Source organism: Alligator mississippiensis, chromosome 9 (assembly GCF_030867095.1).
Source record: "Alligator mississippiensis isolate rAllMis1 chromosome 9, rAllMis1, whole genome shotgun sequence".
NCBI classification, from domain to species: Eukaryota; Metazoa; Chordata; order Crocodylia; family Alligatoridae; genus Alligator; species Alligator mississippiensis.
The window spans coordinates 62,051,685-62,068,976 of record NC_081832.1 but is presented as its reverse complement, the minus strand read 5'-3'; the positions used below and the strand labels follow the sequence as shown (position 1 = coordinate 62,068,976).

The following is a 17,292-nucleotide window of genomic DNA, read 5'->3' as shown; positions in this document are numbered from 1 at the left end:
GCCACCATAATAACTAATTTCAAGTATAGCTACCATCACATAATCCATATCATCATTATGCAAGTTTGTCACAACCATCATTTTCTGCAGGTGATGAGAAGATGCAAGGTTGACAACAGCGTGTATTAAAGGAAAAAGTTGAGATAAATTTATGCTTACCATATTCTGTGTTGAGACCCCACAATTTGACTTTGTTGGCTTCATATTGGGCTTTCTTCTTTAGTCTGCAAGCCCTATAATAGCAAAAAGTTAGTACAATCTCCTAACTGGGGCTACACTAACTTGCAAAACTTCTCCCAGTGCAATAGTTTTTGTTCACACTGTAATCCTCTCACTGAACCCAAACTACTGCTACTATTAAGTACTACTCATATACTAAACAACATGATAAATGCCATCAGTTACTAGAGCAGCTCTCTTTCCTGTTTGTGAATTTCAATTCTGGTAGTCCTGGATGATTCCAGCTTGACTTACTTTCCAATGGAAACTGGCATGATCTAGTTTGAATCCTCCTCCCCGCCATCCCTATGTAAACCATATGCCCTAGTTGCCTTTTTGCCAACCCAATGCAATTCTTATAATGACTGCAAGGGAGGGAAATAGCCTCACTCTAAACAGGAAAATTAGGAAAGCTTCAGTTCTGTAGCACATCTAGAATACTCCTAATTCATTCATTCAGGCAAAGGGCATCCAGTTTTTACCTGGAAGCTAGTTTGTTCTTTTCTTTTCTTGATCTTGGTCTAGCAGTTAAGGGTAGTTCGCTGACTGGCGTCAGGTCACTGATCACCTTATTCAGTTTCCTTAACTCATTGCCGATCTGGAGAAGCTTTTTAGGGTTGGGAGTTAAGTCTTCCACATCAGTCCTCCGTGACTTCTTCACTGCATATTTTCCTATTTTGTATACACAGAAGACTTTTTTGTAGCATTCAAATATGAAGATGTGCATATGAGTTATACTCTTAATCCCTGCCCATTCATCACTGAAGACCCAAAGATCAACTTTTGCCAGGTCCTCCAAGTTTTTGCAATGCAAAAAGGACAGCTAAATAATCAGGCATAACCATCAATATGTTGAGAATCAGGATAGCAGCAGATACCACACATCAGGACCAAAATGGATCCACAGTTATGGCTAGTATGAAGGTACTAGTGAAGCTAACCGTTCAGTTCCAAAGCACTGTCCCAATAGTTCATGCCCTCTGTCTCTCACTGCCATGATCAATTCATGCCAAGAAGTAGAACAATCCATTGACTCCATCTGTTTCCCCCCCCCCACACACACACACACACACACACACACACGAGAGAAGGTAAAGGGCTAGAACAACCATAATTTTAAATAAAAGTGACCTTAAGCTAAACATGACCTGTTCAGAGGTCAGCCAACCCCTTCTGGACATTTTTTAGGATATTTCTGCATCTATGCTGTTCCATTTATAACAACTTTTCTTGCCGAGTTAGGCAACATGTACATATAAGGCAGGATCTTCATTCCTTAAGACTATCTATTATTGCTGCACTTTCATTCTGAAGTTATATAGAAAACAATGTTACTTTTTCAGGCAAGTAACCCATTTATTACTGAAGTGACAAAACCCTCCATAGGTATATTCCTTGGGGGAATTAATATTTATGATCACTTGTTTGAAGCATCAGGTAGACTTTAAACAAAAACTCCACAGGTTCTGCAGGTTCTGGATGATGCCAACAGAGCTCACTACCTTACAAGCTAAAAGGGCAGCTTGATATACAAAGTCCTTGAGCTATGCTGCCTCCATGCAGACACTGTTGTGCAGCACATCCCTACCACTCGCTTCCATTCCACCCATGCCAGATCCTGGATAGGATGCAATGGAGCCAATTAAGCACACCTCAGGCTGAAAGCTGACCTGGTACACACACAGCAGTTAGCACTGCCTCCATGGGTGGCTGTTAAGATTTAGCCAGTAGGTGGCTACACTGCCTTGTTTCTAAGATTTAGTGCATGTTGAGCAGAAGCAAATGGACACAGCAAGCATTGTGGCTATGTTTCTACACAGAAATAACAATGCAGGCATGCCCTGTGTCACCCCTCTGAATACATTTGAAACTTGTATGATAAGTAGGAAACATGAATCCCAAACCAGGACACAGGTACTAATTACATTTGCTAGTGATACAGATTCATGGCAGTTTGCCATACCAGTTGCATGTGTCTTTGGTACAAAAATAAACTGCATTAAATGTGCAAGTATTTGCTTTAGACAATGATGCTTTACAAGTTCTCTCGCATTTAAATAGGCAAAAAAAAATATTTGCAATTTTATTTAGGGAAGAATAGTAAGTAACAGTTCTAATGTTTTGTCTAAAAACCAGACATGCACACCAAAAGAGCTAGCATAAAGGACAAAAGTTCTCAAGGAAATGTTAGAATTAGGTAAGTTGCTTCCTTAAAAAACAGCTAGCAGAAGGTAGCGCAAAACAAAGAATACCCACACCCAGAACTCCATTCCCAAAGTCATCTGTCCTCACCAGCATCAGTCACTTTGGAAGTACTACAAAGTTGGCATGTCCAAACCCCCTCCCCCCCAAAAAACCCCCCAGCAAAACAAAACAAAAACCCCACTTCGCTGTCTGTCCTATTTTGGCATCTCAAGTAAAGGGTCATTCGCATGTTAGCCCTGCATGTAGTTTACTCTACTACTTCAAACAGCACTAGATCTGCTTCTTAGCATCCAGAGGCAAAAATCAGATTCACGACTAAGTTGTGACATTAACAGTATTGCACTGAGACCATTCACTGTCTCCACAGAGAGACTTCAGGAGTTACAATTTTCAATGAATCTACTTTCCTCTTAAGGGAAACCATACTGAGGTTACTACTGTATATTCACGAACCCTTTCTTGGCTACATTACAGAAAGCAATTAGCCAAGTAACAGGAGTTATACTGTTTTAATGGATTTCTCCTCAGGCACCAAAACAAGATTTCTCACTCATTTTGCATAAGGGAGTTAGGGGGCTCGGAGATGTCAGCATGAAAAGACTGGCTACTGGGAAGGTACTCTTACCATGATGGAGTCCATTTTTCTGATACATATTACTTGGTAATGTATCTCGATTCCACTCAGATGGCCTCAGCATTCTTTCTTGTTGAGATGTAGTCAGTTGTTCACTATATTCCCAAAAATATCTTCTTTTGCCTCTTTTCCGGCAAGATACTGCAGTCATTTCTTTTAAATCTTCCACAGAATCATTTTCATATCCTAGAGATTAAGTTGCATTGATCATTTGTTTAGAAGCTCATCAAGGATGGAAACAATTTTATAGGTACCAGAGCAAACATTCTAGAAACTAAAGTGTGATAAAACTTAAAGCCACACAACTAACTGGTTCCATACTACTGGGGCCACGTATTTGGCTTTCTACAGTTGGGATCTGTCCTAAATCCAGTGTCAAGCCAACATTACATCAATAATAGTTGGAACTGGGGAGAATATCCACGACATCAAGAGGCCTCTTCTCTTCTTCTAGACCTACTTTCCTTCCCCACCCATCGTCTCTTCAACCCTTAGAGAACCACCTTTTGCTTGCCTCTCATTCTTTTCCCATCAATTTTCAGAACACTTTCCAGGTCTCCCTTATTTCTTAGATCAATATCCTATCCCACGGTAAAAGTTTGACAAAAAGCATACTAAGAACTAACACGATCCTCACTATCAAATCATCCAGAGCAATAATTTTGCATTATGTACATACTCTTTAAAAGCTTGGGAAAAATAAATCATCCTGGCAGCATGCCCTGAAGGTCAAATTAACCAACTCTGTCAGAGCAATGGAAGACAGTTCTAGCATAGGAGGCTCTTTGTTCAGGACTAGCTGCCATCAGCCCACCTCTTTGTCTGAACGGAAAGGAGCTTGGCTCAAAGTGCTCAATCCCACGCCCGTGCCTTTTAAAGCAAAAAACCCGGGGAGTTAAATAATCCAAACTACAGAGACAAGACAATAGTTATATTAGAATGCAGTTTGTGTATGATAAAATTAAAAACATTAAAAAGTGGTGGTATCATTTCAGTGCAAACATCATCCCATCGTGTTGCAAAACAGAGTTCTGTTTTCCAACTTTTTTCCTCAACAAATTAAAAAACAAATTCTTAAAATCCAGATAACCGAAGGTCTAAAATGCATGTAATGTATTAAGATAATTAAAAATGAATGTAAACAGTATTCAAGTACTACAGATTTGCTGCCAAATTTTAAAGAAAGTCAAATCACTAAGCGTCAGAAGTCACTGACTAAACACTTGGAACCAGAGTTTAAGTGTGTAAACAACTCTTTAGAGCAGCAGCAGCAGCTTCTACAGAAGGAGAAAATAAATTTTCTTCATTTCAGTTTATTCAACTTATTCAGTTCAACGGTTAAGTCATTTGAACTTGAGAAACTGCACAATACTTAAAGAGAAAAAGCATTTCCCTCTTTCCTACTATGAATAAAAAAAAGGTACAAAGAGCCAACATATTAGTTCCAAAATCTGGAAAGACCAGAAATACACCATTCGTTTGACTAATTTCAGATTAACAGACCAGTTTAAAATGCAAAATACTTTTTGCTAAGTTCACTTTACCTCTGTAATATATAACACTAACAGTAATTTTAATTAAAAAGCCAATCTGAGGCACTGTTTGTCTCAGCTTTTCCAGACTACATAACTGTGTAAAGTTAGTTTATCTAATTGGGACAGAACAGGATACAGGAGTATCACGAGCAGGTTTAGGGAAGTGATAATTCCCCTCTATGCATTGGTGAGGCCGCAGGTGGGAGTGCTGCATCCAGTTTTGGGTGCCGCACTTCAAGAGGGATGTGGATAACCTTGAGAGGGTTCAGAGGAGGGCTACTTGTATGGTTGAGGGCCTACAGGTAAGACCCTATGAAGACAGACTGAGGGATCTGAATCTCTTCAGCCTCTGCAAGAGGAAGCTGAGAGGTGATCTTGTGGCTGCCTACAAACTCATCAGGGCAGCCAGCAGGGAATAGGGGACACTGTTTACCAGGGTGCCCCTCAGGGTTACTAGAAATAATGGCCATAAGTCTGTTCTCCTTCAGTTTGGATTGGACACAAGGAAGAAATTCTTTACGGTAAAGGTTGCCAAAATATGGAATGGGCTTCCAAGGGAGGTGGTGCTGTTCCCTCCCTTGGAGATGATCAGGAGGAGATTAGATGGGCAACCAGCTGGGGTTACCTAACCCCAGTTCTCTTTCCTGCCTGGAGCAGGGGATCAGACTCGATAATCTACCAGGTCCTTTCCGACACTAGAAATCGATGAAATCTATGTTATTTTTAGCTTTGCTGAATTCTTTAACTGCAAGTTTAGGATTAGTAATAAAAAAACCCCCAAAAACATAACAAACTAAGTATCATCAAACAATCAGGCCTCCCCTCCCCAAGGTCCCAACTTTCAAAACAACCCCCTAACCTTGTCATCAGAAGCAGACATCAAGTGGGATGCAGCCTTGCCTTAACAGCAGATGCAAAACCTGTCAAGCATTCCTGCTACTACAAAAAACCACAACCTGCCCACAACAAACACATCTGAACCCCTGGATTATACCAATTTGGGGAATATGCATGTGGAGATCACTTCCAGTGCACCAAATTATCTAATGGAAACCATGTGGATGAAACCAGTCTAAAACTATGCAGAGTGAATGATGACAGGTAAAAAAAAGAAAAACAGACATGTATAGAAGAACTGATGGAGGCATAGCATTCGAAAGCTTGCCTATGTCTATCCCAGCCATGCAGTTGGCCCAATGAAAATCCTTGCCTCTTAAATATCATTAACTTTTTCACTATTTACCAATAAGGAACAGAGATACAGAAATTAAGGCTAATCCCCAAGACTATACTGAGCTGCTGGCTCAGCAACAGAACATGGATCTCCTGAGTCTCTACAGGGAAAAAAAAGAATCAGAAAACCTAAAGCAAAAAACTCACAAAAATCTAAGCCCAAGTATATCTGTAAAGCTCATCCTGCCAAGATGACTGTTCATACACAAACCCCAAGAAACTTATATTGATTAGAGTCAATGCATCAAAGATATGGCCCACAGTGCTGCCTGTTTCAGACCAACACACCGTATGCAGCACATGCTGGCTCCTGCAGCCTGTACTGGCCTCAGCCCCACACTCACTGTATATGGTGCATGGAACCCATCTGACACAGGTTGCACATGGTGCAGGGGATGAATCTGCACATGCTGCACACAGCACATGGGGTCAGTCTAGGGCACGTTCTGTCCATGGTGTTCATACTGGACCAACCCTGCTTGCTGGATCTGGGGTTGATCCAAAGTCAGGCCCTTAGACTGGCCTCATGTGTCAAAGCCAGTGTCCAGGACTGGTCTGGCATGGACGCAGCATACATGGGGTGGATGCATGTTCCAGACTGGCTCCATGCACTGTATGTAGCATGCACCCCAGACTGGTCCAGCGCACCATGCACTGCATGCAGGGCTGGTCCAAGGCATGCTGTCTGTGGCACTTACACCAGAATGACCCTGCAGGCTGGCTCTTGTACATGAGGCCAGCCTATCGGCCCAATCCAGCTTGCAGACCAGCCCCACACCCCTCATCTGGCACACAGGATCAAATTAATTTGATACCCCTGAGTTAGAGGGGAAAAAAATTAAGGATAGTACCCTCTCCTAAAAAAGTGTTTAAGGATCTAATATACTCCAAGGGTTTATACTGGGTAGTTACAAGGGAACAGAAAAGGTAAACTGTGATTCGTAGATCTGGACAAGGAATACACAAGTCTGCAGAAATCCATCTATGCCTGGTCTTCCAACAAAGATATTTAGGAACTTGACACACATTTTCAAGTCAGCAGATCCCTACCCTTGTTGGGTCTAAAGCCTCAGATGAGCTGCCAGAGCTTACTACTTTCTATTCAAATCAAACATTCTAGTGTGGCAGGGAGTTCTGGTTATGCAACAGTGCATTTCCTCCTAAATATAAGTAAAGGGAAAGCAGGCAGCTGTGATGCACCAGTTCTCAGTATTATAGTAGGAGTGCCAAAAATGGTACATATTTGTTTAGGGACTAGTATCGTAGGCCTAATATGTGAATACTGGAAGAGAACAGGGAGGAATTCTGTTTATGATGATTCCTACCCTAGGTTGCCTCTACCGTAGAGCCAGCCTGAGTCCCATACATCACATGCTTTTTTTCCCCACTGCAAACTCCAGCAAACACTGTATACCATCCCAAAGTGTCTAAACTCTTCAGTCCACAGAAATAAAGGCAACCCTATGCTGCTCTGGAAAGGATAGAGTAACTATATTCATCAATTCCCAAACCAGAACTTGATATACTTAAATTATCAGATTAAACTTTCTCTTTGCCACTAACGGAGTTCACTAAAGGCATACTGTTGCAATAACCTAGTGATGAGGGTGAAACCTCAAAGACCTGTACTCAATATGGGGAGACAGTTTTAGGATACCATTTAAACAATGGAAACTAAAGAAGGCAGAAAGCTATTATTTTATGTCTCTTCAGATGAACCCATACTCCACACACTTGCAAAAGTGCAGGAGGAAGTGGGGAAAATAAAATCATCTATATAGAAAACACACACAATAGGGAGTCAATGAGAGTTAATGTTCTTTGCCCTCACACCTTAGCTCTAAATCCAGCTCTCTGCCTTTGGTGTTAGTACAACAGAATTTGTAAATACTTCTGCTCATTCCCAGGCCTTTTTCTGAAGTATTTTCACCAATAAAGGAAAAAGTTATAAATAAAACCCTGGTGCAGCACACTCAGAATATATAGTGGTTTAAAACTTTAGTTCACCAGCCAAAGCAAAGGGCCTTCATTTACTTGAAATCTTAGTGAGTTTATTATATAGGTCAAGCAGCACTTTTGTTTCCCCAGTTACTATGCTGCTACATGCAGGAGTACTTGCAGTTAATAGAAGGCAGAAGGGGCTCTTTGCCAGCAAAAAACAAACTTTCAAAGACAGCATATTACTAACATATTATCAGAGTAAAATCCCAGCAATATAATTAACCACCTTTTCAAGATTACTGGATTTCCCATGTATAATATGCAACATGCTTCAATGCTCTAACGCACCTAGCCAAATCAAGTGCTACCACACAAAAGTATAATAAAACAGAAGCCACTCAAAACTTCAGAAAGAGAAGAATAAGTTGAAGGAGTTCCATACAGAAGTTAAGAAGGTAATGTTTGAAGATACTTGCATAGCTATATTACAAGCCTTTAAAATTAATACAAAGCAACATAAGTATAAAGTCCTTGCTAACGAGGCAGCTTTATTCTAAAACTTTATCATCAGACATCAGCATGTTTAACTTGAACTGCTGATTTAAAAGTGATGCCCCTCCCTCAAAACACAGATGCTTAATTCTACACTAGAAGGACTGGATAAAATGTGATTATAGCTAAGAATTAGTTTAATTATTCTGCATGCTTTTTTTTTTTTTTTTAATACATTAATGGTTATTCCACATCACCTTCCAGAAGCAGACTGTTCTGTTAATTTTATAATTAAATTTTCTATTTGCACAGGAGACTATGGAGACCGAGCTCCAATCTCATTAATTTCTGTGATTGCCAATAAATGGGCCAATTAGGGGAAGTTGGGGGGGGGGAGGGGGGAATGAGGGACTATCATGTACAATGGCTCAGTAGGATCTAGGAAAGGGTAATAACTGATTTAATGTGTCCTGTTAGGACTCCGCATACCCCATCAATCTGTTGACAAAAAAATAGGGATGGAAAAAAAAAAAATACAAGTAGGGTCCTGCAATTAGAACAATAGGATGGGAGTCAAGATTCCCGAATTCTCTTTGTGCTTCTATTACTAATGTTATTGCATGATCTTGGGTCAATAATTTAACATCTCTGTGAAAAGGAAGGAACACCCGTCTTGCAGGGCTATAGTTAAGCTTCATTAGTGAACATTTGAAAAGAATTTTGGAACCCAGGGATAAGAGGTACTATATGTAAGGGCAAAGTGTTACCATATGCCAAAAGTATATTTCCCACAACATTTGTTGGGAAGATGCAAAGCTGCCCAGCTCCAGCAAGCCAAAAATTTTATGTACCTGGTTCAGAGAAAGTATCACTGATGTCATCATCTTTGTCATCTTCATAATCTTCCTCCTCCTCCTCCTCATTTTCAGACAACTCGTGCTCACTGCCAAATCCTTCATCATGGTCTTCATCTTCAACATCCTCCTCCTCATCCTCCTCCTCTTCAGGGTCTCTTTTGATTGACTGATTACCCAAGCTATCTGTGACAAAAAGAGAATAATTGTGCTCTTCTTTCTTCTGTGAAGAATCTGGCGCACACGTACTGGCAGCAAGGCTGCTCTCCCCCACAATTAGCCCGGGAGTTTCCTGGGGTGGGTTGAGGAGCAGCTCCTGAGTCTCTTTAAAAGGCAGAACAGGAGGAGTACTAGGAGTCTGAAGGGAGTCTACCACTTTCCTTTCTTGTCTCTTTGCCACAGCTCCACAGTAGCAGGTGTTTTCTTTTGCTGCATCTGCATGGGCCTGGCTCAACACCGGTCTGCTCTGTGGCAATGGATTGATCTTTACTTTTGCTTTTTTAACATAGTCTTTACATTCAACATGAATGTTCACTTTCTCATTAGTGTATGTGTTGGTCTTCACCATGATTTGTGTGCTTGATGTGGGCTTGCTCGCTTTTTGAACACAGTCTGACAAAGGCGCCTCAGCCTGAACATTTTTGGAGGAACAAACTGGGGCTGCTGCTCTGCTTGTGATCTTTTTGCCAGGTAGCAGAGAAGTTAGAGTGTTCTGTTTTACACTAAAAAGTGAATCTGAGTAATAAAGTGAATCTGAGACAGGTTGAGAGTCCTCGCTGTTAAGCTGGGCCAGAGTTGGAGTTTTACTTATCACCTCTTCATCTTGGTATGGGCTTGAAAAATCATCAAGGCCAAGATAATCCACTTCTTTTGTTCCCCAAATGTCACAGCTGGTTAGTTTGGTATACTTGGTTAGATCTTCACAGTATGTGTCCCACTGCTCCCAGTTTGAGGCAAATGCTTCATTACCCAGAATGTCTGTAAAAGACTCCAGGTTTTCAATGTCTTTGCAGTCCTCCATAGAAAGGAAGTTGTCTCTGGAGCTCTGCTGACAGTCCATTTCTCTGTCCTGTGCACAATAAGACAAGTTAACAAGATATATTTTAGGGAAATAGGCTTCCATTTAAGCCAACAATACTGGGAAATGACAGATAGTATGTGAGACTTTTTAAATCTCTTATAATGATACAATGCGACTCCACGTACCTCAGTTTTTAGCTAAAGCATTTTCTTGGGGCAAGGCTGAAGCCTAGTTTCCATGCTTCAATGGCTCCAGGCTTCTCTGCTGAGACTGCCAAAGATACCAACCAACTGTGGCAAGATTTTTTGTATGGTGTGCATGCCTGACCACTAGGAACTGGACTCAAACCAACAATTCATTTAGTGTATGAAAGAGCCATCAGATGGAAACTACTTTCCTCTCAACTGGCCTACGTCAGATTTGTACACATAATAAAAGAGATAAAAGACTCTATACATCTGCCTTTACCAATCCTAGGCCATTTAGATCCTGGAAAACTGTATTCTATCCAAATCTGTGAAATAATGTATGAAGGTGATCACTATTACCTGGGCAATGGGAAATGCTTATGTTGAAAAATATTAAGAAGTCAATGTTTCAGTTCTGTTCTGCTTTTTTTTTTTTAGATGATGTAACACCTGAAAATCTAAACAGTGTAGTTGCTCTTAGAACAGCTTTCAAACCCCACTCCCCGGCAGCAGTGCATCTATTTACTAGGGCTGTGTGAAGCTTTGGTTCACGATTCAATTCAGAGAAGATTTGGCCCGATTCGAAGGTCAAATCTCCAAATTGAATTGCTAGAAGCTTAACTTTCCAAATCCACCTGGAAAAGATTCGGCGATTCAGAGGGCAGTCTTTACAGGGAAACAGAAACTTTGAAGAGGGAGGGGAAACAGGGTGGGGAGGAGGAGCGGGAAGGACTGACATCTCTAGCTGGCCAGTGACTGTGACTTCTCTCTGCCAGTCTCTACCAGAGGTGCAGGGCCCCAGAACCCCGCTGCACCTGTATCTCCTTGACAGCTGGCAGGCTTCATGGCTGCAGCAGGGCCTAGCAGGCCTGCAGTTTTCACCCCACTGTGCCTTACATACACCGTGTCACCTATGTCACAAGTTTTGCTCGTCATAGATTCATAGACGCTAGGGCTGGAAGGGACCTCGGAAGATCATTGAGTCCAGCCCACTGCCTAAGGGGCAGGAAGTCAGCAGGGATCATAGGATCCCAGCAAGATGGATATCCAAATGTCTCTTGAAAGCATTCAAGGTAGGCGTTTGAACCACCTCCGGCAGCAGTCCATTCCAAATCTTGGGGGCTCAGACAGTAAAGAAGTTCATGGAGGAGTTTGTGACTGTTCAACCTTGTCACCCCTTGGGGCGCTCTGGTGAACAGCCGTTCCCCCAGGTCCTGGTGAGCACCCCTGAAAAAGTTATAGGTAGCCACCAGATCGCCCCTGAACCTGCGCTTTTCCAAACTGAAGAGTCCCATGGCTCTCAGCCTCTCATCATAAGATCTGTTTTCCTGACCTCTGATTATGCATGTGGCTCTCCTCTGCACTCTCTCAAGCTTCTCCACATCCTTTTTGAACTGTGGAGCCCAAAGCTGGACACAGTACTCCAGCTGCAGGCTCACCAAGGGTGAGTACAATGAGAGAATGACATCCTGGGATTTGCTTGAGAAGCATCTATGGATGCAGGCCAGCATTTTGCTCGCTTAACTAGCCGCAGCATCACATTGAAGGCTCATGTTCATCTTGTGGTCATTCATAACCCCCAAGTCCCTTTCGTCCATAGTGCTAACCAGCGTAGCACTGCCGAGCCTATAAGCATACTGCAGGTTTTTCCTCCCAAAGTGGAGAACCTTACATTTTTCGAACTTAAACACCATCAGGTTCTCATCCGCCCAATTCTTAAGCCTGTCAAGGTCTGCCTGAATCACCCTTCTGTCCTCAGGGGTGGATGCTTTACCCCAGAGTTTAGTGTCATCGGTGAACTTGGCCAGTCTGCTTTCAACACCAATGTCTAGATCATTAATGAAGATGATAAATAATATAGGCCCTAGGACAGAGCCCTGAGGGACCCCCACTGGTAACAAGACACCACGATGATTGACTTCCATCAACCACCACCCTTTGGGTCCTACTGCGGAGCCAATTCCCCAGCCAGCGGATCGTGGTGAGGCCGAGGCTGCAGTTAGCCAGTTTTGCCAAGAGGTGATCATGGGATACCAGATCAAAGGCTTTTTTAAAGTCAAGATATACAACATCAATCTCGTCTCCCTTGTCCAGGTGATAGGTCACCCAGTTGTAAAATGAAATGAGATTGGTCAAGCAAGACCTGGCTATCCCTCAGGATGTTGACATCAGCCAGTCTGTTAAGCAGTTTGAGGTGCAGTTTCCCAGAAACCCCTGCATTATCACCTTGAAACTTGGCAGGCTTCATGCCCTCAGCAGAGGCTACCATCCCTGCAAGTTTCATCTGAATCAGCCCCAAAACAACAAAGTTATAGATATTTAATTGATTCCCCATTATACTCTATGGCTGAATCGCCAAAGCGGCTCTGAATCTTCTGAAGCAGATTTGGGCAAATCGAAACGGAAAAAAAAACCCACCAAAAAAAAACAAAAAAAAAAAAAAAACCAATTCAAATCTCCAAATCGAATCACTGGCATCCGAATCAAATAGTTCCCTATTCATATAGGCCTACTATTTACTCAGTTCAAAGCTTTTGTATATCTTACAGTCTAAGGACCCTGAAGACATCTAGATATACAAACCTTCTTTTGAATGGATATTACTGTTGCTAGTCTGGTGGCTGAGGTAAGGAATGGGCAAGAATGAATAATCAAATCAGACAGGTGGCCTCTATTCAACAGATCACCCCCTCATTTCTCTAGGAATTTGGAGTGCAGCCCAAGGTAAAAGTCAGATAAAAAAAAAAGATTACTTACTAGTTCATACATGAAATCAGGATCTGAACTGTTTGCCAAAAGATCTGTGCTCATCAGCGTCTGTTCTGAAAACGTGTGGCTCCGAAAGGCATCCCCAAAAGGAGGGTCCATTCCACTCACACTGGGCTACAACAAAATCATTGGGATTTTTTTTATTTTTTTATTTTTTAAAAGAAGCTCTAGAACACTCAAATATCCCATCTCCAAAGATCTCTCTCATTATCTCAGCAGAACGTAACAGAGATTTCGTGTTTCCATAAAGAGACCATTTTAAAGATTGCTACATTACAAGTAAAACTTTCCTAAGACTTATTTCACTTGAACAGCCTTTAAACTTGCTCTGTACTTGCATTTGGAAAAATGTTTTAGATAAACAAACACACATAATATCTTAAACTGTTAAATCATATTTTCTCAACTAATTAGTGACATTCAGTGCTTTCACCTACAAAAAAAAAAAAAGACACTGACATTTGTATCCACTGTAGCTGCTGGACAGTTGCTCATTCATTCTTTTTCAGCTGGTCAAAATCCTTATTTGTTTAGCAACCTTAGCGATACCGGAGCATTTTTAAATGTGACACAGCAATATACCTGGGCATAGTCAGTACTCCTAAGAGCAGCCACTATCACAACCTTGCATCCCCAGCAGGCTTTACTTCCAATTTGCAATACTCTCTGCTTTTCTAGTTCTGGCAGCTTTTCCTTTCAGTCTTAGCCAGAAGAGCCTGCTATTTTTTTAGTCCTGGGTAGAGAACATACAAAAACCTCAATTTATTTGTAATGGATTTGTTCCATCTGCTAAGAAGGAAGCAGGGCTTTGTGTAGAATGATTCTGCAATTAGATTAGCCACACAAACTTAGTGGTGTAACAAGACCATTTGCTGCTTTCACCTTATTTTTAAATCTCAGTCTTCATGAGATCCCAAGACCTCCTGAAACTAATGAGTGGTAAGAGGAGAGGATGCACTGTGTTACTGAAAGACTCAGTCAGTCTACTGGTGTGTGAATCACTGCATTAATAAGAGGCTGCCCTCCACTAGTCTCATCAGGAAGACAACTCTGCTGAATCCTGCTGTGTGACAGATTACACAACTAGCAGCAGCACAGTTCTCATCTTAAACATCAGCAACATCCCAAAAATGCTATGGCACTTTTAGACTCATGTCCGCAGTAAGGATAAATGTATATTATAGCAGTCCACTTCCCTTGAGAATCCATAGTAGGCTACAAAATTGTCAGAGACCTAGACTAATTATTTCCTATTGATGTGTATGAATGCATAGCCACTAGATGGGTTAGTCTCAAAACCTACAGCCAATTAGAAAGGCAAACTGGAAAAATGGCATAGAGTCATGGCAGTTTACACTACAAACAAGTTGCTATTATAAGCCCAATTTCTCCTCCTTTTCTAACATCACAAAAGGATATACTGTTCTCTAGACCGGCAGAACCAATCAGGAGTTGAGGCAGAATCAGTCTACCTGCAAAGGGTAAAGACTTTCTGAATCTCAGACACCAAGAGAAAGGTGATGTTTGTTGGAAGAATAACTGTTTTAACATGTGATGATGCTGATGGGAAAGTATTAGTATGTTTCACCAACTTATCAGCCCATGCAGATATGATGGAGGCAAGGAAAAGAAAGAGGCCAAAAAGAAGGAGGTAGGTTAAGCACCCTTCTATTAAGAACTCTAGGAGTCATCAAGCCTGGGGAGAAGGCTTGAGCTTTAAATTCTGTTCTCCTACTGGTGATTATGATTTTACAACGCAATATCCCAGAAGAGGGAGAGGTTTAACTCTATCTGACTTCTGGTCTTCATGCTCAGAGTAGACAAGAAGGACATGTTACTTGGTACTATTTTTTCTCTTCTTTGGAATATTTCTTCCCTGTTGACTTCAAACTTTGCCCTGTAACTATGTTAGAGAGAGCTTAAAGTAAATACAACTGTAACACAAACCAGGCTTACCTGAGGCATTTCCAAGCCCAGATCCCCCAAATCCAATTCCAAACTTCTTGTTTTCTTAACTTGTAGGTTTTTTTCCAGCTTCACTTCAGTGTCAGTGGGTAACATGCAACTCATGTAATGAAAGGGACTCAAGTTTAAACCTAGTATATCTTCAGTTCACCCACATGGAGCTCTTCTCTTTGTAAATTTCTGTGTAAATATGAAATCAACCAAAAAAAAGTTAGAGTATCAACGTGTTTCTTCAAGAAAAAGTTAGTACCCCATTCTGATTAATACCAAAGCAAAACCAAAAGGGTCTTCCCCAGTATTGATTAATCCTCAATCCTTGTGGCAATCCTACAGACATTAATTCTCCCCAATCCTAGGTTAAATTAAAAAGCTACAGAAATCATGGAACTGAAGTCTTGTACAAACCTAACTGCTGGTTTAAGTCACTTTTTGTTGAGTCTCTAGCTTCACTGCATGCTGTCTACATGGATGACAAGCTCTTCAGGGCAGAGACTGCCTTTTTACTCAACTATGAAGTGTTTCCCTTACCACTAGGCCAATGCACAGAGCAACAGTCTTCATAAACTTGGTATCAAAGAGTCAATGCATTCTCAAAGAATTAGATGCAGTTAGTCACTAAGCAGGCAGTCACCAACTATTCTGAAGTAGGTATTGAAAGAATACTTGTTTTAGTGTTTCCACCACCTTTCCTTTATTTTTTTTGTGTCAGTTTTCCTCCATATTAAACTATATCCAGCAACATCTAGTGGAAGAGAAGCATAGCAAGAACACCAACCATTAAAGAAAGGGAATCTTTCTGCTAGAAAAATATTAAATTGCAATCCAATTCAAACCTGCCTAAGTAGGTCTGAATCCACCAAATTCATGTTAGACACAAACAGAACAGACCAAGTTAAATTTGATTCAACTTATTCAGTAGCAATATCCCCCACATGGTATCTTCCATAGAATCACACTTTGTTAGTTCAAATGCATGTCTAAATGGCCCTCTCCTATCTCTTCTTTACCGTCTGCTGTTATGCATGCAAGACAGAGAGGGGAAAGCTGAACAGAGAAAAAGTGAAGTCCTTCATACAAATAACAATAACTGCAACAGTCATCAAATAGGAGCTCTCATCATATTCACCCCAAAAGCCCCGACTTCAACGCATTTATATCACAGATAAGTATTTGGCCAAATACTATTACCTTCCTTTTCCCAGCTCCTTTGAAGTGCACTGCCTAGCCCAGGGGTTGTCAGTGGATATAGTGGGGTAATTGGGAAGGCCCAAGGGGGTATGCATGAGTGGGCGGGGTAGAACGCTGCCACCCACCACCCCACACTGCCACCTCCCAGGAGTAGGGCTGAGGGAAAGAGGGCAGTGGCACCCCTCTGTAGGCTGCACAAGCGCTGCCCGCCTGGCCAGATGCAGGGTGGGGTTGAGGGGGGAGCTCGCACACAGCAGCCGCTGCTGCCACCCGCCACCCCGCACTGCCACTGCTCCACCATGCACCACCTCCCCACTCCCTGCTCTGCATCCAGCCGTGAGGGGTACACTTTTTTTTTTTTTTCTTTTTTTTAAATAAAAGGTTGAAAACCCCTGGCCTAGCCAAATGAGGAAAAACAAAAAAACAGCCTCATTGGAAGAATGATAGCTAAGGTTTTGGATCCATAGTTCTTCTAGCGTCATTGGTTAAACAAATTTCAATATTTTTTTAATGGAATTCTTCACTTTGTAAAGAATTTCCAACAAAAAAAATGATACCACATCCTCAGATTTTTTAACTTATTCTCTTGCTTTGAAATGCATAAGTAGCACCAAAAATGTCTTCTTACACTGGAGACATACTTGAAAAAAAATATCCCTCTTTAGTCATATCATGGGTAGATTAAGTGAACCTTTCCTTCAGGCACTCTCGTATACTGACTTAAAAGTTGCAAGATGTTCTTATAAAACACTACAGTGAAAGACAGAATACAAAATAAAGTTTGTGTCCTTACAAGATAAAGTGGGTTTTCAAATAGCAAATCTATACACAGAGAACAGCAAAAAACAAAATAAAAGTCCACCATTATATACAACCTAAACTTTAAGCAGACAATAGATTCTCAGTATAATAATGCAAATGCTGCCAACAAAGCCATTCCCTCTAGAGCCCATATGTTAAATGAAAATGATTGCTGAGGAAAAATTGTTTCTGTTCCAAGATTCCCAACAATTCCTTTTCTATTTTTGTTAAAATTGATGTTTAAACT

At 41.3% G+C, this 17,292-nt stretch overlaps 1 protein-coding gene across 1 annotated transcript in view; it reads right to left on the bottom strand.

Moving 5' to 3' along the window:
* Positions 1–17,292, bottom strand: part of CREBRF (CREB3 regulatory factor) — a 38,635-nt gene that overhangs the window by 6,852 nt on the left and 14,491 nt on the right. Inside the window, exons 2-7 of the mRNA XM_019478524.2 lie at positions 15,048–15,236; positions 13,080–13,205; positions 9,111–10,182; positions 3,050–3,244; positions 702–891; positions 160–233 (exon numbers count right to left, since the gene is read on the bottom strand). Coding sequence (XP_019334069.1) covers positions 160–233; positions 702–891; positions 3,050–3,244; positions 9,111–10,182; positions 13,080–13,205; positions 15,048–15,161 — 1,771 coding nt within the window. The 5' untranslated portion in view covers positions 15,162–15,236. The remainder of the gene's footprint in view (positions 1–159; positions 234–701; positions 892–3,049; positions 3,245–9,110; positions 10,183–13,079; positions 13,206–15,047; positions 15,237–17,292) is intronic.